This window comes from Mustelus asterias, chromosome 14, assembly GCF_964213995.1.
Source record: "Mustelus asterias chromosome 14, sMusAst1.hap1.1, whole genome shotgun sequence".
Lineage (NCBI taxonomy): Eukaryota > Metazoa > Chordata > Chondrichthyes > Carcharhiniformes > Triakidae > Mustelus > Mustelus asterias.
Window position 1 is genome coordinate 2,668,904 of NC_135814.1, and position 23,332 is coordinate 2,692,235.

A 23,332-nucleotide genomic window follows, 5' to 3' on the forward strand; every position below is an offset into this window, starting at 1 on the left:
ACACAGACAGAAATACACAATCACTGACAGACACAGACAGAAATACACAATCACCGACAGACACAGACAGAAATACACAATCACCGACAGACACTGACAGAAATACACGATCGCTGACAGACACAGACAGAAATACACAATCACTGAAAAACAGACAGACATACAGAATCACTGTCAGACACAGACAGAAATACACAATCATTGACAGACACTGACAGAAATTCACAATCACTGAAAGACACAAACACAGACAGAAATACACAATCACTGACAGACGCAGACAGAAATACACAATCATCGACAGACACAAATGGAAATACACAATCACTGACAGTCACAAAGAGAAATACCCAATCACCGAGACACAGACTCAGACAGAAATACACAATCACTGACAGACACAGACAGAAATACACAATCACTGACAGTCACAAAGAGAAATACCCAATCACCGAGACACAGACTCAGACAGAAATACACAATCACTGACAGGCGCAGACAGAAATAAACAATCATGGACAGACACAGACAGAAATACACAATCACCGACAGACACGGACAGAAATACACAATCGCTGATTGACACAGACAGAAATACACAGTCACCACAGACACAGAACGAAATGCACAATCACCGACAAACACAGACAGAAATACACAATCACCGACAGACACAGACAGAAATACACAATCACTGAGAAACAGACAGACAAACAGAATCACTGTCAGACACAGACAGAAATACACAATCACCGAAAGACACAGAAAGAAATACACAATCACTGACAGACACAGACAGAAATACACAATCACCGACAGACACAGACAGAAATACACAATCACTGACAGACACAGGCAGAAATACACAATCACCGACAGGCACAGGCAGAAATACACGATCACTGTCAGACACAGACAGAAATACACAATCACTGATAGACACAGACAGAAATACACATTCACCGAAAGACACAGAAAGAAATACACCATCACTGAGAGACACAGACAGAAATACACAATCTCCCTCAGACACAGACAGAAATACACAATCACCGACAGACATAGTCAGAAATACACAATCATCGACAGACACAAACGGAAATACACAATCACAAAGCGAAATACCCAATCACCGAGGCACAGACTCAGACAGAAATACTCAATCACTGACAGACATAGACAGAAATACACAATCTCCGAGACACACACACAGACAGAAATACACAATCTCCGACAGACACAGACAGAAATACACAATCTCCGACAGACACAAACAGAAATACACAATCATCGACAGACACAAACAGAAATACACAATCACTGACAGTCACAAAGAGAAATACACAATCACCGAGACACAGACTCAGACAGAAATACACAATCACTGACCGACACAGACAGAAATACACAATCTCCGACAGACACAGACAGAAGTACACAATCATCGACAGACACAAACAGAAATACACAATCACTGACAGTCACAAAGAGAAATACACAATCACCGAGACACAGACTCAGACAGAAATACACAATTACTGACCGACACAGACAGAAATACACAATCTCCGACAGACACAAACAGAAATACAGAATCATCGACAGACACAAAGAGAAATACACAATCACCGAGACACAGACTCAGACAGAAATACACAATCACTGACCGACACAGACAGAAATACACAATCTCCGACAGACACAGACAGAAATACACAATCATCGACAGACACAAACAGAAATACACAATCACTGACCGACACAGACAGAAATACACAATCACTGACAGACACAGACAGAAATACAGAGTCACCAACAGACACGGACAGAAATACACAATGACCGACTGGCACAGACAGAAATACACAATCACTGACAGACACAGACAGAAATACACATTCATTGACAGACACAGACAGAAATACACAATCACCGACAGACACAGACACAGACAGAAATACACAATCACTGACAGACACAGACAGAAATACACATTCATTGACAGACACAGACAGAAATACACAATCACCGACAGACACAGACAGAAATACACAATCACCGACAGACACAGACAGAAATACACATTCATTGACAGACACAGACAGAAATACACAATCACCGACAGACACAGACACAGACAGAAATACACAATCACCGACAGACACAGACAGAAATACACATTCATTGACAGACACAGACAGAAATACACAATCACTGACAGACACAGACACAGACAGAAATACACAATCACCGACAGACACAGACACAGACAGAAATACACAATCACCAACAGACACTGACAGAAATACACAATCACCGACAGACACAGACAGAAATACACATTCATTGACAGACACAGACAGAAATACACAATCACTGACAGACACAGACACAGACAGAAATACACAATCACCGACAGACACAGACAGAAATACACAATCACCGACAGACACTGACAGAAATACACGATCGCTGACAGACACAGACAGAAATACACAATCACTGAAAAACAGACAGACATACAGAATCACTGTCAGACACAGACAGAAATACACAATCATTGACGGACACTGACAGAAATTCACAATCACTGAACGACACAAACACAGACAGAAATACACAATCCCTGACAGACGCAGACAGAAATACACAATCATCGACAGACACAAATGGAAATACACAATCACTGACAGTCACAAAGAGAAATACCCAATCACCGAGACACAGACTCAGACAGAAATACACAATCACTGACAGACACAGACAGAAATACACAATCACTGACAGTCACAAAGAGAAATACCCAATCACCGAGACACAGACTCAGACAGAAATACACAATCACTGACAGGCGCAGACAGAAATAAACAATCATGGACAGACACAGACAGAAATACACAATCACCGACAGACACGGACAGAAATACACAATCGCTGATTGACACAGACAGAAATACACAGTCACCACAGACACAGAACGAAATGCACAATCACCGACAAACACAGACAGAAATACACAATCACCGACAGACACAGACAGAAATACACAATCACTGAGAAACAGACAGACAAACAGAATCACTGTCAGACACAGACAGAAATACACAATCACCGAAAGACACAGAAAGAAATACACAATCACTGACAGACACAGACAGAAATACACAATCACCGACAGACACAGACAGAAATACACAATCACTGGCAGACACAGGCAGAAATACACAATCCCTGACAGACACAAACAGAAATACACAATTTCCCTCCACACAGACACAGACAGAAATAAATAATCAGCGACAGGCACAGAAAGAAATACACAATCACCCACGACAGAAACAAACAGGAATACACAATCACTGACACAGATCGAAATACAGAATCACCGACAGACACAGACAGAAATACACAATCACCGACAGACACAGACAGAAATACACAATCTCCGACAGACCACAGACAGAAATACACAATCACCGACAGACACAGACAGAAATACACAATCACCGACAGACCACAGACAGAAATACACAATCACCGACAGACACAGACAGAAATACACATTCACTGACAGACACAGACAGAAATAGACAATCACCGACAGACACAGACACAGGCAGAAATACACAATCACTGACAGGCACAGATGGAAATACACAATCACCGGCAGACACAGACAGAAATACACAATCACTGAAAGACACAGACAGAAATACACAATCCCTGACAGACGCAGACAGAAATACACAATCACTGTCAGACACAGACAGAAATACACAATCACCGAAAGACACAGAAAGAAATACACAATCACTGACAGACACAGACAGAAATACACAATCTCCCTCAGACACAGACAGAAAAACAGAATCTCCCTCAGACACAGACAGAAATACACAATCACCGACAGACACAGAAAGAAATACACAATCACTGACAGACACAGACAGAAATACACAATCACTGACAAACACAGACAGAAATACACAATTTCCCTCAAACACAGACAAAAATACACAATCACCGACAGACACAGACAGAAATACACGATCACTGACAGACACAGACAGAAATGCACATTCACAGAAAGACACAGAAAGAAATACACCATCACTGAGAGACACAGACAGAAATACACAATCTCCCTCAGACACAGACAGAAATACACAACCTCCCTCAGACACAGACGCAGACAGAAATACACAATCACCGAGAGACACAGAAAGAAATACACAATCACTGACAGACACAGGCAGAAATACACAATCACTGACAGACACAAACAGAAATACACAATTTCCCTCAACACAGACAGAAATAAACAATCAGCGACAGACACAGAAAGAAATAGACAATCACCGACAGTCACAGACAGAAACACACAATCACCGACAGACACAGAACGAAATACACAATCACTGAAAAACAGACAGACAAACAGAATCACTGTCAGACACAGACAGAAATACACAATAACTGACAGACAGACAGAAATACACAATCACTGACAGACACAGACAGAAATACACAATAACTGACAGACAGACAGAAATACACAATCACTGACAGACACAGACAGAAATACACAATCACTGATAGACACAGACAGAAATACACATTCACCGAAAGACACAGAAAGAAATACACCATCACTGAGAGACACAGACAGAAATACACAATCGCCCTCAGACACAGACACAGACAGAAATACACAATCACCGACAGACACAGACAGAAATACACAATCATCGACAGACACAAACGGAAATACACAATCACTGACAATCACAAAGCGAAATACCCAATCACCGAGACACAGACTCAGACAGAAATACACAATCACTGACAGACATAGACAGAAATACACAATCTCCGAGACACAGACACAGACAGAAATACACAATCTCCGACAGACACAGACAGAAATACACAATCTCCGACAGACACAAACAGAAATACACAATCATCGACAGACACAAACAGAAATACACAATCACTGACAGTCACAAAGAGAAATACACAATCACCGAGACACAGACTCAGACAGAAATACACAATCACTGACCGACACAGACAGAAATACACAATCTCCGACAGACACAGACAGAAGTACACAATCATCGACAGACACAAACCGAAATACACAATCACTGACAGTCACAAAGAGAAATACACAATCACCGAGACACAGACTCAGACAGAAATACACAATCACTGACCGACACAGACAGAAATACACAATCACCGACAGACACGGACAGAAATACACAATCGCTGATTGACACAGACAGAAATACACAGTCACCACAGACACAGAACGAAATGCACAATCACCGACAAACACAGACAGAAATACACAATCACCGACAGACACAGACAGAAATACACAATCACTGAGAAACAGACAGACAAACAGAATCACTGTCAGACACAGACAGAAATACACAATCACCGAAAGACACAGAAAGAAATACACAATCACTGACAGACACAGACAGAAATACACAATCACCGACAGACACAGACAGAAATACACAATCACTGACAGACACAGGCAGAAATACACAATCACCGACAGGCACAGGCAGAAATACACGATCACTGTCAGACACAGACAGAAATACACAATCACTGATAGACACAGACAGAAATACACATTCACCGAAAGACACAGAAAGAAATACACCATCACTGAGAGACACAGACAGAAATACACAATCTCCCTCAGACACAGACAGAAATACACAATCACCGACAGACATAGTCAGAAATACACAATCATCGACAGACACAAACGGAAATACACAATCACAAAGCGAAATACCCAATCACCGAGGCACAGACTCAGACAGAAATACTCAATCACTGACAGACATAGACAGAAATACACAATCTCCGAGACACACACACAGACAGAAATACACAATCTCCGACAGACACAGACAGAAATACACAATCTCCGACAGACACAAACAGAAATACACAATCATCGACAGACACAAACAGAAATACACAATCACTGACAGTCACAAAGAGAAATACACAATCACCGAGACACAGACTCAGACAGAAATACACAATCACTGACCGACACAGACAGAAATACACAATCTCCGACAGACACAGACAGAAGTACACAATCATCGACAGACACAAACAGAAATACACAATCACTGACAGTCACAAAGAGAAATACACAATCACCGAGACACAGACTCAGACAGAAATACACAATTACTGACCGACACAGACAGAAATACACAATCTCCGACAGACACAAACAGAAATACAGAATCATCGACAGACACAAAGAGAAATACACAATCACCGAGACACAGACTCAGACAGAAATACACAATCACTGACCGACACAGACAGAAATACACAATCTCCGACAGACACAGACAGAAATACACAATCATCGACAGACACAAACAGAAATACACAATCACTGACCGACACAGACAGAAATACACAATCACTGACAGACACAGACAGAAATACACAGTCACCAACAGACACGGACAGAAATACACAATGACCGACTGGCACAGACAGAAATACACAATCACTGACAGACACAGACAGAAATACACATTCATTGACAGACACAGACAGAAATACACAATCACCGACAGACACAGACACAGACAGAAATACACAATCACTGACAGACACAGACAGAAATACACATTCATTGACAGACACAGACAGAAATACACAATCACCGACAGACACAGACAGAAATACACAATCACCGACAGACACAGACAGAAATACACATTCATTGACAGACACAGACAGAAATACACAATCACCGACAGACACAGACACAGACAGAAATACACAATCACCGACAGACACAGACAGAAATACACATTCATTGACAGACACAGACAGAAATACACAATCACTGACAGACACAGACACAGACAGAAATACACAATCACCGACAGACACAGACACAGACAGAAATACACAATCACCAACAGACACTGACAGAAATACACAATCACCGACAGACACAGACAGAAATACACATTCATTGACAGACACAGACAGAAATACACAATCACTGACAGACACAGACACAGACAGAAATACACAATCACCGACAGACACAGACAGAAATACACAATCACCGACAGACACTGACAGAAATACACGATCGCTGACAGACACAGACAGAAATACACAATCACTGAAAAACAGACAGACATACAGAATCACTGTCAGACACAGACAGAAATACACAATCATTGACAGACACTGACAGAAATTCACAATCACTGAACGACACAAACACAGACAGAAATACACAATCCCTGACAGACGCAGACAGAAATACACAATCATCGACAGACACAAATGGAAATACACAATCACTGACAGTCACAAAGAGAAATACCCAATCACCGAGACACAGACTCAGACAGAAATACACAATCACTGACAGACACAGACAGAAATACACAATCACTGACAGTCACAAAGAGAAATACCCAATCACCGAGACACAGACTCAGACAGAAATACACAATCACTGACAGGCGCAGACAGAAATAAACAATCATGGACAGACACAGACAGAAATACACAATCACCGACAGACACGGACAGAAATACACAATCGCTGATTGACACAGACAGAAATACACAGTCACCACAGACACAGAACGAAATGCACAATCACCGACAAACACAGACAGAAATACACAATCACCGACAGACACAGACAGAAATACACAATCACTGAGAAACAGACAGACAAACAGAATCACTGTCAGACACAGACAGAAATACACAATCACCGAAAGACACAGAAAGAAATACACAATCACTGACAGACACAGACAGAAATACACAATCACCGACAGACACAGACAGAAATACACAATCACTGGCAGACACAGGCAGAAATACACAATCCCTGACAGACACAAACAGAAATACACAATTTCCCTCCACACAGACACAGACAGAAATAAATAATCAGCGACAGGCACAGAAAGAAATACACAATCACCCACGACAGAAACAAACAGGAATACACAATCACTGACACAGATCGAAATACAGAATCACCGACAGACACAGACAGAAATACACAATCACCGACAGACACAGACAGAAATACACAATCTCCGACAGACCACAGACAGAAATACACAATCACCGACAGACACAGACAGAAATACACAATCACCGACAGACCACAGACAGAAATACACAATCACCGACAGACACAGACAGAAATACACATTCACTGACAGACACAGACAGAAATAGACAATCACCGACAGACACAGACACAGGCAGAAATACACAATCACTGACAGGCACAGATGGAAATACACAATCACCGGCAGACACAGACAGAAATACACGATCACCGACAGACACAGACAGAAATACACAATCACTGAAAGACACAGACAGAAATACACAATCCCTGACAGACGCAGACAGAAATACACAATCACTGTCAGACACAGACAGAAATACACAATCACCGAAAGACACAGAAAGAAATACACAATCACTGACAGACACAGACAGAAATACACAATCTCCCTCAGACACAGACAGAAAAACAGAATCTCCCTCAGACACAGACGCAGACAGAAATACACAATCACCGACAGACACAGAAAGAAATACACAATCACTGACAGACACAGACAGAAATACACAATCACTGACAAACACAGACAGAAATACACAATTTCCCTCAAACACAGACAAAAATACACAATCACCGACAGACACAGACAGAAATACACGATCACTGACAGACACAGACAGAAATGCACATTCACAGAAAGACACAGAAAGAAATACACCATCACTGAGAGACACAGACAGAAATACACAATCTCCCTCAGACACAGACAGAAATACACAACCTCCCTCAGACACAGACGCAGACAGAAATACACAATCACCGAGAGACACAGAAAGAAATACGCAATCACTGACAGACACAGGCAGAAATACACAATCACTGACAGACACAAACAGAAATACACAATTTCCCTCAACACAGACAGAAATAAACAATCAGCGACAGACACAGAAAGAAATAGACAATCACCGACAGTCACAGACAGAAACATACAATCACCGACAGACACAGAACGAAATACACAATCACTGAAAAACAGACAGACAAACAGAATCACTGTCAGACACAGACAGAAATACACAATAACTGACAGACAGACAGAAATACACAATCACTGACAGACACAGACAGAAATACACAATAACTGACAGACAGACAGAAATACACAATCACTGACAGACACAGACAGAAATACACAATCACTGATAGACACAGACAGAAATACACATTCACCGAAAGACACAGAAAGAAATACACCATCACTGAGAGACACAGACAGAAATACACAATCGCCCTCAGACACAGACACAGACAGAAATACACAATCACCGACAGACACAGACAGAAATACACAATCATCGACAGACACAAACGGAAATACACAATCACTGACAATCACAAAGCGAAATACCCAATCACCGAGACACAGACTCAGACAGAAATACACAATCACTGACAGACATAGACAGAAATACACAATCTCCGAGACACAGACACAGACAGAAATACACAATCTCCGACAGACACAGACAGAAATACACAATCTCCGACAGACACAAACAGAAATACACAATCATCGACAGACACAAACAGAAATACACAATCACTGACAGTCACAAAGAGAAATACACAATCACCGAGACACAGACTCAGACAGAAATACACAATCACTGACCGACACAGACAGAAATACACAATCTCCGACAGACACAGACAGAAGTACACAATCATCGACAGACACAAACCGAAATACACAATCACTGACAGTCACAAAGAGAAATACACAATCACCGAGACACAGACTCAGACAGAAATACACAATCACTGACCGACACAGACAGAAATACACAATCTCCGACAGACACAAACAGAAATACATAATCATCGACAGACACAAAGAGAAATACACAATCACCGAGACACAGACTCAGACAGAAATACACAATCATCGACAGACACAAACAGAAATACACAATCACCGAGACACAGACACAGACAGAAATACACAATCATCGACAGACACAAACAGAAATACACAATCACTGACCGACACAGACAGAAATACACAATCACTGACAGACACAGACAGAAATACACAGTCACTAACAGACACGGACAGAAATACTCAATGACCGACTGGCACAGACAGAAATATACAATCACTGACAGACACAGACAGAAATACACAATCACTGACAGACACATACAGAAATACACAATCACTGACAGACACAGACAGAAATACACAGTCACCAACAGACACGGACAGAAATACACATTGACCGACTGGCACAGACAGAAATACACAATCACTGACAGACACAGACACAGACAGAAATACACATTCATTGACAGACACAGACAGAAATACACAATCACCGACAGACACAGACACAGACAGAAATACACAATCACCGACAGACACAGACAGAAATACACATTCATTGACAGACACAGACAGAAATACACAATCACCGACAGACACAGACAGAAATACACAATCACCGACAGACACAGACACAGACAGAAATACACATTCATTGACAGACACAGACAGAAATACACAATCACCGACAGACACAGACACAGACAGAAATACACAATCGCCGACAGACACAGACAGAAATACACATTCATTGACAGACACAGACAGAAATACACAATCACTGACAGACACAGACAGAAATACACAATCACCGACAGACACAGACACAGACAGAAATACACAATCACCGACAGACACTGACAGAAATACACAATCACCGACAGACAGACAGGCCTGATACTTAGACTCAAAAAAGCCCTCAGACACACATTGATATGGCAGCGAGGCATGGAGACACATCCCAAAGCAGTCCTTCAGACAGTTAGAGGTCAACAGAGATAGACAAACACACGATGATACACACCGTGACATTTTTCGATACATACGGAAAATGCAGAAGCATGTTAACACATGCACTTTAATATATGGACATACACAGGCATATCGCAACTCCATGCAGGAATGATGTACAATCACACAAATACATCCAGATCGACAGCTGCAAACCCGTTCACACTCATCCAGAGATGGAGAAATGCAGATAAATGGATAAACAGACAAATGTATTGTCTCTCCTTAGCCCAGGGGCACAGATATAAAAGTCACTCTGATTGTGACCAGCTCTCTCAGACATACGATGGTGCCTGAAAGCCTTTGACCTGCAAGCGTCTGTCAATCCCTGGCCTTTTGGGGTACAGGGATCCTCTATCCTGTATCCAATATAAAGTACATCAATTCCAGGAGATCGTGGCGAATGTGTTCCTTACCGGGAGGGTCGGTGCCGTGATGGAAGACTCTTGGTTGATTTGGTGGAGCCCTACATTGAGAAAAGAGAGAGTCAGAGAGAGACAAATGAGGATCACATTCATCAAACACCTCATTCGAGTGGATTTAAGTATCTGATTCATTCTGTGGTCTGTTTGGGACACAGGGAGCCCACTAACAAGGTGGAGAGAATTTAAAGGATTGATTTCATCGTCAAAGCTACACTTTGCTGGTTTGCATTCTTGTACATTACTCCCTGTCTTCACTTCCCTTTTTTAATCATTCACAGGATGGCATTCACATGGTGGCGCAGTGGTTAGCACTGCTGCCTCACAGAGCCAGGGACCCAAGTTCAATTCCTGCCTTGGGTGACTGTCTGTGTGGAGTTTACACGTTCTCCCCGTGTCTGGGTTTCCTCCGGGTGCTCTGGTTTTCTCCCACAGTCTGAAGATGTACAGGTTTGGAGGCGGGGCGGGGCGGGGGGGGGGGGGAATTATCTTTCAAGACAAGATGGGTTGAATGGCCTCTTTCTGCACAACAGGGATTCAATGGTTCTATGAATGTGGACATTGCTGACACAAAACTTTTTGAGAAAGTGACCAAGGAGGTGGATGGGGGCAAGGCAGTGGACGTGGTATATATGGATTTTAGTAAGGCGTTTGATAAGGTTCACCATGGTAGGCTTCTGCAGAAAATGCAGATGTATGGGATTGGGGGTGATCTAGGAAATTGGATCAGGAATTGGCTAGCGGATAGGAAACAGAGGGTGGTGGTTGATAGTAAATATTCATCATGGAGTGCGGTTACAAGTGGTGTACCTCAGGGATCTGTTTTGGGGCCACTGCTGTTTGTAATATTTATTAATGATCTGGATGAGGGTATAGTTGGGTGGATTAGCAAATTTGCTGATGACACCAAAGTCGGTGGTGTGGTAGACAGTGAGGAAGGGTGTCGTAGTTTGCAGGAAGACTTAGACAGGTTGCAAAGTTGGGCCGAGAGGTGGCGGATGGAGTTTAATGCGGAGAAGTGTGAGGTAATTCACTTTGGTAGGAATAACAGATGTGTTGAGTATAGGGCTAACGGGAGGACTTTGAATAGTGTGGAGGAGCAGAGGGATCTAGGTGTATGTGTGCATAGATCCCTGAAAGTTGGGAATCAAGTAGATAAGGTTGTTAAGAAGGCATATGGTGTCTTGGCGTTTATTGGTAGGGGGATTGAATTTAGGAGTCGTAGCGTTATGTTGCAACTGTACACAACTCTGGTGCGGCCGCACTTGGAGTACTGTGTGCAGTTCTGGTCCCCACATTACAGGAAGGATGTGGAGGCTTTGGAGAGGGTGCAGAGGAGGTTTACCAGGATGTTGCCTGGTATGGAGGGGAGATCCTATGAGGAGAGGCTGAGGGATTTGGGATTGTTTTCGCTGGAAAGGCGGCGGCTAAGAGGGGATCTTATTGAAACATATAAGATGATTAGAGGTTTAGATAGGGTGGATAGTGATAGCCTTTTTCCTCTGATGGAGAAATCCAGCACGAGGGGGCATGGCTTTAAATTGAGGGGGGGTAGTTATAGAACCGATGTCAGGGGTAGGTTCTTTACCCAGAGGGTGGTGAGGGATTGGAATGCCCTGCCAGCATCAGTAGTAAATGCGCCTAGTTTGGGGGCGTTTAAGAGATCCGTTGATAGGTTCATGGACGAAAAGAAATTGGTTTAGGTTGGAGGGTCACAGTTTTTTTTTTTAACTGGTCGGTGCAACATCGTGGGCCGAAGGGCCTGTTCTGCGCTGTAATGTTCTATGTTCTATGTTCTATGTTCTAAAACTGGCTTTTATTCCCCACCCCTGGCTGCCTTGATGGTGAGTGTTTCACAGAGCCATAGACATAGAGTCAGAGAGGTTTACAGCATGGAAACAGGCCCTTCGGCCCAGCTTTTCCATGCTGCCCAGTTTTTACCATTAAGCTAGTCCCAATTGCCCATGATTGACCCATACTCATCTTTCGCATGTAACAGTCTAAATGCTTTTTGAAAGACAAAATTGTACCCGCCTCTACTACTACCTCTGGCAACTTGTTCCAGACACTTACCACCCTCTGAGTGAAACAATTGCCCCCTGGACACTTTTGTGTCTCTCCCTTCTCACCTTAAACCTATGCCCTCTAGTCTTAGGCCCCCCTACCTTTGGGAAAAGGTGTCCACTATCTACCTAATGTATGCCTCTCATTATTTTATAGACTTCTATAAAAGCACCCCTCAGCTTCCTACGCTCCAGAGAAAAAAGTCCCAGTCTATTCAGCCTCTCCTTATAACTCAAACTATCAAGTCCCGGTAGCATCCTAGTAAATCATTTAGAACATAGAACATAGAACAGTACAGCACAGAACAGGCCCTTCGGCCCACGATGTTGTGCCGAGCTTTGTCTGAAACCCAGATCAAGCTATTTCCTCCCTATCATCCCGAAGTACTCCATGTGCCTATCCAATAGCTTCTTAAATGTTCCTAAAGTTTCTGACTCCACTATCCCTGCAGGCAGTCCATTCCACACCCCAACCACTCTCTGAGTAAAAAATCCACCTCGGACATCCTTCCTATATCTCCCACCATGAACCCTATAGTTATGCCCCCTAGTTACCGCTCCATTCACCCGAGGAAATAGTCTTTGAACGTTCACTCTATCTATCCCCCTCATCATCTTATAAACCTCTATCAAGTCTCCTCTCAACCTCCTTCGCTCCAAAGAGAAAAGCCCAAGTTCCCTCAACCTTTCCTCATAAGACCTACCCTCCAAACCAGGCAGCATCCTGGTAAATCTCCTCTGCACTCTTTCCAGTGTCTCCACATCCTTCTTATAGTGAGGTGACCAGAACTGCACACAATATTCCAAATGTGGTCTCACCAAGGTCCTGTACAGTTGCAGCATAACCCCATGGCTCTTAAACTCAAACCCCTGTTCATGAACGCCAACGCACTATAGGCCTTCTTCACGGCTCTATCCACTTGAGTGGCAACCTTCAGAGATCTATGGATATGAACCCCAAGATCTCTCTGTTCCTCCACATTCTTCAGAACCCTACCTTTGACCCTGTAATCCACATTTAAATTTGTCCTACCAAAGTGAATCACCTCGCATTTGTCAGGGTTAAACTCCATTTGCCATTTTTCAGCCCAGCTCTGCATCCTATCTATATCTCTTTGCAGCCTACAACAGCCCTCCACCTCATCCACTACTCCACCAATCTTGGTGTTATCAGCAAATTTACTGATCCACCCTCCAGCCCCCTCCTCCAAGTCATTTATAAAAATTACAAATAGCAGAGGACCAAGCACTGATCCCTGTGGCACTCCGCTGGTAACCGGTTTCCAGTCCGAAAATTTTCCATCCACCACCACCCTCTGTCTTCTGTTAGATAGCCAGTTACCTATCCAATCGGCCAAACTTCCCTCTATCCCACACATCCTTACTTTCTTCATAAGCCAACCGTGGGTAACTTTATCAAACGCCTTACTAAAATCCATGTATATGACATCAACTGCACTACCTTCATCTACACACTTAGTTACCTCCTCAAAAAATTCTATCAAATTTGTGAGGCAAGACTTGCCCTTCACGAATCCGTGCTGACTATCCCGGATTAAGCTGCATCTTTCTAAATGGTCGTAAATCCTATTCCTAAGGACCTTTTCCATCAACTTCCCGACCACCGAAGTAAGACTAACCGGCCTAAAATTACCAGGGTCATTTCTATTCCCTTTCTTAAACAGAGGAACCACATTCGCCACTCTCCAGTCCTCTGGCACCACCCCCGTGGACAGTGAGGACGCAAAGATCAATGCCAAAGGCTCTGCTATCTCATCCCTTGCCTCCCAAAGAATCCTAGGATATATTTCATCAGGCCCAGGGGACTTATCAACTTTCAGTTTATTCAAAATTGCTAGTACACCTTCCCTCCGAACATCTACTTCCTCTAGCCTATCAGCCTGTGACACCCTCTCTTCCTCAAAAACATGGCCCCTCTCCTTGGTGAACACCGAAGAAAAGTATTCATTCATCACCTCTCCTATCTCTTCTGACTCCATGCACAAATTCCCACTACCGTCCTTGACCGGCCCCAGCCTCACCCTGGTCATTCTTTTATTCCTCACATAAGAGTAAAAAGCCTTGGGGTTTTCCTTGATCCGACCCGCCAAGGACTTCTCATGCCCCCTCCTAGCTCTCCTAAGCCCCTTTTTCAGCTCATTTCTTGCTAACTTGTAACCCTCCATCGAGCCAACTGAACCTTGTTTTCTCAACCTAACATACGCTTCCTTCTTCCTCTTGACAAGACATTCCACCTCTTTTGTGAACCATGGTTCCCTCACTCGGCCATTTCCTCTCTGCCTGGCAGGGACATACTTATCAAGGGCACGCAGTATTTGTTCCTTGAAAAGGTTCCACTTATGCCTTTGCCTGACAATTTTTGTTCCCATCCTATGCTTCCTAATTCCCACCTGATTGCATCATAATTACCTCTCCCCTAATTGTAAACTATGCCCTGCCGTATGGCCCTCTCCCTCTCCATTGCAATAACAAAAGACACCGAATTGTGGTCACTATCTCCAAAGTGCTCTCCCACAACCAAATCCAACACTTGGCCCGGTTCATTTCCCATTACCAAATCCAATGTGGCCCCACCTCTTGTCGGCTTATCCACATATTGTGTCAGGAACCCCTCCTGCACACACTGCACAAAAACTGCCCCATCCGAACTATTCGACCTATAAAGGTTCCAATCAATATTTGGAAGGTTATAGTCCCCCATGACAACTACCCTGTGACCTCCACACCTATCCATAATCTGCTTAGCAATTTCTTGCACCACATCTCTATTACTATTTGGGGCCCTATAGTAAACTCCTAACAACGTGACCGCTCCTTTCCTATTCCTAACCTCAGCCCATATTACCTCTGTCGGCAGATCCCCTTTGAAATGCCTTTCTGCAGCCGTTACACTCTCCTTGATTAACAGTGCCACTCCTCCACCTCTTTAACCAGCTACCCTACACTTACTGAAACATCTATACCTCGGAACTTCCAACAACCATTCCTGTCCTTGTTCTACCCATGTCTCCGTAATGGCCACAACATCGTAGTCCCAAGTGCCAATCCACGCCCCAAGTTCTCGTTTCTCGTTGCACTCTTTCTCGTTTAATAATATCCTTTCTATAATAGGTGATCATAACTGTACACAGTATTTCAAGTGTGGTCTTACCAATATCTTGTACAACTTCAACAAGATGTCCCAACTCCTGTATTCAATGTTCTGACCAATGAAACCAAGCATACCGAATGCCTTCTTCACCACTCTGTCCACCTATGACTCCACTTTCAAGGAGCTATGAACATGTACCCCTAGATCTCTTTGTTCTATAACTCTCCCCAACACTCTACCATTAACTGAGTAAGTCCTGCCCTGGTTCAATCTACCAAAATGCATCACCTCGCATTTATCTAACTTAAATTCCATCTACCATCCTTCGGCCCACTGGCCCAATTGATCAAGATCCCATTGCAATCCTAGATAGCCTTCTTCACTGTCCACTACGCCACCAATATTGGTGTCATCTGCAAACTTACTAACCATGTCTCCCAAATTCACATCTAAATCATTCATATAAATGACAAATAACATTGGACCCAGCACCGATCCCTGAGGCACACCACTGGTCACAGGCCTCCAGTTTGAACAACAACCCTCTGCAACCACCCTCTGTCTTCTGTCATCAAGCCAATTTTGTATCCATTTAGATACCTTACCCTGGATCCCATGAGATTTAACTTTATGCAACAACTACCATGTGGTACCTTGTTAAAGGCCTTGCTAAAGTCCAAGTAGACAACATCAACTGCCCTCATCTACCTTCTTGGTTACCCCTTCAAGAAACTCATTCAAATTTGTGAGACATGATCTTCCATTCACAAAGCCATGCTGACTGTCCCTAATCAGTCCTTGTCTCTCTAAATTCCTGTAGATCCTGTCTCTCAGAATACCTTCCAACAATTTACCCACTGCAGATGTTAGGCTCACCGGCCTGTAGTTCCCAGGCTTTTCCCTGCAGCCCTTCTTAAACAAAAGCACAACATTTGCCACCCTCCAATCTTCAGGCACCTCACCTGTCGATGATTCAAATATCTCTGCTCGGGGATCTGCAATTTCCTCCTTAGCCGCCCACAAGATCCTGGGATATACTTCATCAGTTTGCAGAGATTTATCTATCTTGATGCGCTTTAAGACTTCCAGCACCTCCTTCTCTGTAATACGTACACTCCTCAAGACATCACTATTTATTTCCCCGAGTTCCCTCACGTCCATGCAGTTATGAATAGTAAATACTGATGAAAAATATTCATTTAGGATCTCACCTATCTCTTGTGGATCTGCACATAGATGACCTTGTTGATCCTTAAGAGGTCCTACTCTCTCCCTAGTTACCCTTTTGCCCTTTATGTATTTGTAAAAGCTCTTTGGATTCTCTTTTGCCTCATCTGCCAAAGCAATCGTGTGTTCCCGTTTTGCCCTCCTGATTTCTCTCTTAACTCTACTCCGATATCCTCTATACTCTTCAAGGGATTCACTTGATCCCAGCTGCCAATGCATGTCACGTGCCTCCTTCTTCTTCTTGACCAGGGCCTCAATATCCCGAGTCATCCAGGGGTCCCTATTTCTACCAGCCTTGCCCTTCACTCGAAGAGGAATGTGCTGACCCTGAATTCTGGTTAACACACTTTTGAAAGCCTCCTACTTACCAGACGTCCCTTTGCTTGCCAACTGACTCCTCCAATCAATTTTTGAAAGTTCCTGCCTGATACCATCAAAATTGGTCTTGCCCCAATTTAGAATTTTAACTTTTGGGCCCAACCAATCATTCTCCATAGCTACCTTAAGTCTAATGGAATTATGGTCACTGGTCCCAAAGTGATCCCTCACTAACACTTCTGTCACCTGCCCTTCCTTATTTCCCAAGAGGAGGTCAAGTTTTGCCCCCTCTCTAGTCGGGCCATCCACATACTGAATGAGAAATTCCTCCTGAATACACTCAACAAATTTCTCTCCTTCCAAGCCCCTAATACTATGGCTGTCACAGTCAATGTTGGGAAAGTTAAAATCCCCGACTATTACCGCCCTATTTTTCTTGGAGCTATCTGTAATTTCCTTACATATTTGTTCCTCAATTTCCCGCTGACCATTTGGGGGCCTATAGTACAATCCTACAAGTGATCTTCCCTTTCTTATTTCTCAATTCTACCCATATAGACTCAGGGGCCGAACCCCCTAAGTACTGCCTTGATGTTTTCCCTAATCAAAAACGCAACTCCCCCTCCTCTCTTACCTCCTATTCTATCTTTCCTATAGCATTTGTAAACTGGAATATTGAGCTGCCAGTCTGTTCCTCCCTTAGCAATGTTTCAGTAATAGTCATAATATCCCAGTCCCATGTACCCATCCATGCCCTGAGTTCATCTGTCTTGCCCGTCAGGCCTCTTGTATTGAAATAAATGCAGTTTAATCTGGACTTCCCTTGCTCTCTGCCCTGCTCTTGCCTGACCTTCCAAGGACTAGGATTACTGACACTGCCTTTGCTATTTAATGTGCTCCCTTTAACTTTCATACTGTCCTCAACCTTCTCTTCTGTCTCCCTACTGCTTTGGGTCCCACTCCACTGCCAAACTAGTTTAAACCCTCCCGAGTGGCTCTAGGAAATAGAGTCATCTCTTCACCAGGATACTAGTCCTCCTCCAGTTCAGGTGTAACCTGTCCCTCTTGAACAAGTCACCCCTGCCCCAGAAGAGATCCCAATGATCCACAAACCTAAATCCCTACTCCCTGCACCAACTCTCAAGCCATGCATTCATCTGCCTAATCTTCCTATTCCTACTCTCGTTCGCATGTGGCACTGGTAGAAATCATAGAAATCATAGAAACCCTACAGTACAGAAAGAGGCCATTCGGCCCATCGAGTCTGCACCGACCACAATCCCACCCAGGCCCTACCCCCATATCCCTACATATTTTGCCCACTAATCCCTCTAACCTACACATCTCAGGACAGTAAGGGGCAATTTAAGCATGGCCAATCAACCTAACCCGCACATCTTTGGTAGTAGTCCAGAAATTACTACCCTCGAGGTCCTGCACTTTAGCTTTCTGCCTAACTCTCTATATTCACACCTCATCCTTTTTCCTACCTATGTCGTTGGTACCAATATGTCCAACAACTTCTAGCTGCTCCCCCTCCCACTTAAAAATGTCCTGCAACCGCTCAGACTCTGTCACCAGGGAGGCGACACACCATCCTGGAGTCTTGATCGTGACGCGTCGGTACCTTCCACTATTACTACTGTTCAATTTGATACAACTGACTATCTTGCTCCACCACTTCAGATGGTCACATTATTGGCCATAAGGCTGTAAGGTCGCTATAGGAGAATGGTTTGGACAGCTTCACCATCACTTTTACTGAGACCCAGTGGGGTATTTCCAGCAATTCTGGTGTAAAGATAAAAGCAATCCTCAAATTACTGCAATGGAATTTGAAGTTGCCTTCTCAGGATTATTACTCCACCTCAATAACTCCCACATCAGCACAATCCTGAGGTCCAGGCTGGTGTCCTATTGCGAAATACCCTTTTCATTCTCTGGATGGAGGCCAGGCTGCACCCCCCAGCAGGACCCCTCACTCCATCCACTCCTCCCTGCATTCAAACCAGGACCAACCCTGTGAGGCTTCACACATATACAGCAAATACAGCAGAAAGGTGTGAAGCCCAACCCCAGCGTACTCACTGCTGTCCGCCCCATACCTTCTGTATTGCACGCTCTTTCCAGTCAAAATATCTCTGAACACAGGCAGAGTAATAGAACATAGAAACAAAGAAACATAGAAGATAGGAGCAGGAGGAGGCCATTTGGCCCTTCGAGCCTGCTCTGCCATTCATTATGATCATAGCTGATCATCCAACTCAATAGCCTAATCCTGCTTTCTTTCTCCCTATAACCTTTGACCCCATTCGCCCCAAGTGCTATATCCAGCCGCCTCTTGAATACATTCAATGTTTTGGCATCAACGACTTCCTGTGGTAATGAATTCCACAGGCTCACCACTCTTTGGGTGAAGAAATGTCTCCTCACCTCCACCCTAAATGGTCTACCCTGAATCCTCAGACTGTGACCCCTGGTTCTTAACTCCCCCACCATCGGAAAAATCCTCCCTGCATCCACTCTGTCTAGTCCTGTTAGGATTTTATAAGTCTCTCATTTATAAGATAAGAACATAAGAACATTCGTCTGAACTCCAGCGAAAACAATCCTAACCCAGTCAATCTCTCCTCATACATCAGTCCCGCGATCCCCGGAATCAGCCTGGTAAACCTTCGCTGCACTCCCTCGAGAGCAAGAACATCCTTCCTCAGAAAAGGAGACCAAAACTGTACACAATACTCTAGTGTGGCCTCACCAAGGCCCTGTATAATTGCAACAACACATCCCTGCTCCTGTACTCGAAACCTCTCGCAATGGAGGCCAACAGACCATTTGCCTTCTTTACTGCCTGCTGCACCTGCATGCTTACCTTCAGTGACTGGTGCACAAGGACACCCAGGTCCCGCTGCACACTCCCCTCTCCCAATTTACACCCATTCAGGTAGTAATCAACCTTCTTTTTTTTGCTTCCAAAGTGAATAACCTCACATTTATCCAAATTATACTGCATCTGCCATTGATTTGCCCACTCACCCAACCTGTCCAGATCATTCTGAAGGATAGAACCATAGAACCATAGAAAATTACAGCTCAGAAACAGGCCTTTTGGCCCTTCTTGTCTGTGCTGAACCATTTTATGCCTAGTCCCACTGACCTGCACTTGGACCATATCCCTCCACACCCCTCTCATCCATGAACCCGTCCAAGTTTTTCTTAAATGTTAAAAGTGACCCCGCATTTACCACTTTATCCGGCAGCTCATTCCACACTCCCACCACTCTCTGCGTGAAGAAGCCCCGCCTAATATTCCCTTTAAACTTTTCTCCTTTCACCCTTAACCCATGCCCTCTGGTTTTTTTCTCCCCTAGCCTCAGCGGAAAAAGCCTGCTCGCATTCACTCTATCTATACCCATCAAAATCTTATACACCTCTATCAAATCTCCCCTCAATCTTCTACGCTCCAGGGAATAAAGTCCCAACCTATTCAATCTCTCTCTGTAACTCAGCTTCTCAAGTCCCGGCAACATCCTTGTGAACCTTCTCTGCACTCTTTCAACCTTATTTACATCCTTCCTGTAACTAGGTGACCAAAACTGTACACAATACTCCAAATTCGGCCTCACCAATGCCTTATATAACCTTACCATAACACTCCAACTTTTATACTCGATACTCCGATTTATAAAGGCCAATGTACCAAAGGCACTCTTTACGACCCTATCCACCTGTGACGTCACTTTTAGGGAACTCTGTACCTGTATTCCCAGATCCCTCTGTTCAACTGCACTCTTCAGAGTCCTACCATTTACCGAGTACGTTCTTCTTTGGTTTGTCCTTCCAAAGTGCAATATCTCACACTTGTCTGCGTTAAATTCCATTTGCCATTTTTCAGCCCATTTTTCTAGTTGGTCCAAATCCCTCTGCAAGCTTTGAAAACCTTCCTCACTGTCCACTACACCTCCAATCTTTGTATCATCAGCAAACTTGCTGATCCAATTGACCACATTATCATCCAGATCATTGATATAGATGACAAACAACAATGGACCCAACACCGATCCCTGCGGCACACCACTAGTCACAGGCCTCCACTCAGAGAAGCAATCCTCCACAACCACTCTCTGGCTTCTTCCATTGAGCCAGTGTCTTATCCAATTTACTACCTCCGCATGTATACCCAGCGACTGAACCTTCCTAACTAACCTCCCATGAGGGACCTTGTCAAAGGCCTTGCTGAAATCCAGGTAGACAACATCCACCGCCTTCCCTTCATCCACTTTCCTGGATCTCTGCATCCTCGCCACAGTTCACCCTCCCACCCAACTTGCTATCATCTGCAAACTTTGAGATGTTACATTTTGTTCCCTCATCCAAATCACTAATATATATTGTGAATAGCTGGGGTCCCTGTGGCACCCCACTAGCTACTGTCTGCCAATTTGAAAAGCACCCATTAATTCCTATTCTTTGTTCTCTCTGCCAACTAGTTTTCTATCCATCTCAATATACTTCCCCCAATCCCATGCGCTTTAATCTTGCAAAATAATCTCTTGTGCGGGACTTTGTCAAATGCTTCCTGAAAGTCCAAATATACCACATCGACTGGCTCCCCCTTGTCAGCTCTACTAGTTACATCTTCAAAGAATTACAACAGATTTGTCAAGCATGATTTCCCCTTCATAAATCCATGCTGGCTCTGTCTGATCCAGATGTGGAGATGCCGGCGTTGGACTAGGATAAGCAAAGTAAGAAGTCTCACAACACCAGGTTAAAGTCCAACAGGTTTATTTGGTAGCACAAGCCACAAGCTTTTGGAGCGCTGCCCCTTCATCAGGTGAGTGGGAGTCATGTTCACCAATAGGGCATATAAAGACACAAACTCAATATACAAGATAATGGTTGGAATGCCAGTCTTTACAGGTAATCAAGTCTTAAAGGTACAGACAATGTGACTGGAGAGAGGGTTAAGCACAGGTTAAAGAGATGTGTATTGTCTCCAGCCAGGACAGTTCGTGAGATTTTGCAAGCCCAGGCAAATCGTGGGGGTTACAGATAGTGTGACATGAACCCAAGATCCCATTGAGGCCGTCCTCATGTGTGCGGAACTTGACTATCAGTTTCTGCTCAGCGGTTCTGCGTTGTCGCGTGTCGTGAAGCCGCCTTGGA

General features: G+C 43.8%; 1 protein-coding gene across 7 annotated transcripts in view; it reads right to left on the reverse strand.

Annotated features, from left to right (window-relative positions):
• Positions 1–23,332, reverse strand: part of tns1b (tensin 1b) — a 668,363-nt gene that overhangs the window by 284,550 nt on the left and 360,481 nt on the right. For all 7 annotated transcript variants that reach the window (XM_078227754.1, XM_078227753.1, XM_078227751.1 and 4 more), the window contains one exon: positions 11,438–11,487. In XM_078227754.1, the coding sequence (XP_078083880.1) occupies positions 11,438–11,487 (50 nt within the window). The remainder of the gene's footprint in view (positions 1–11,437; positions 11,488–23,332) is intronic.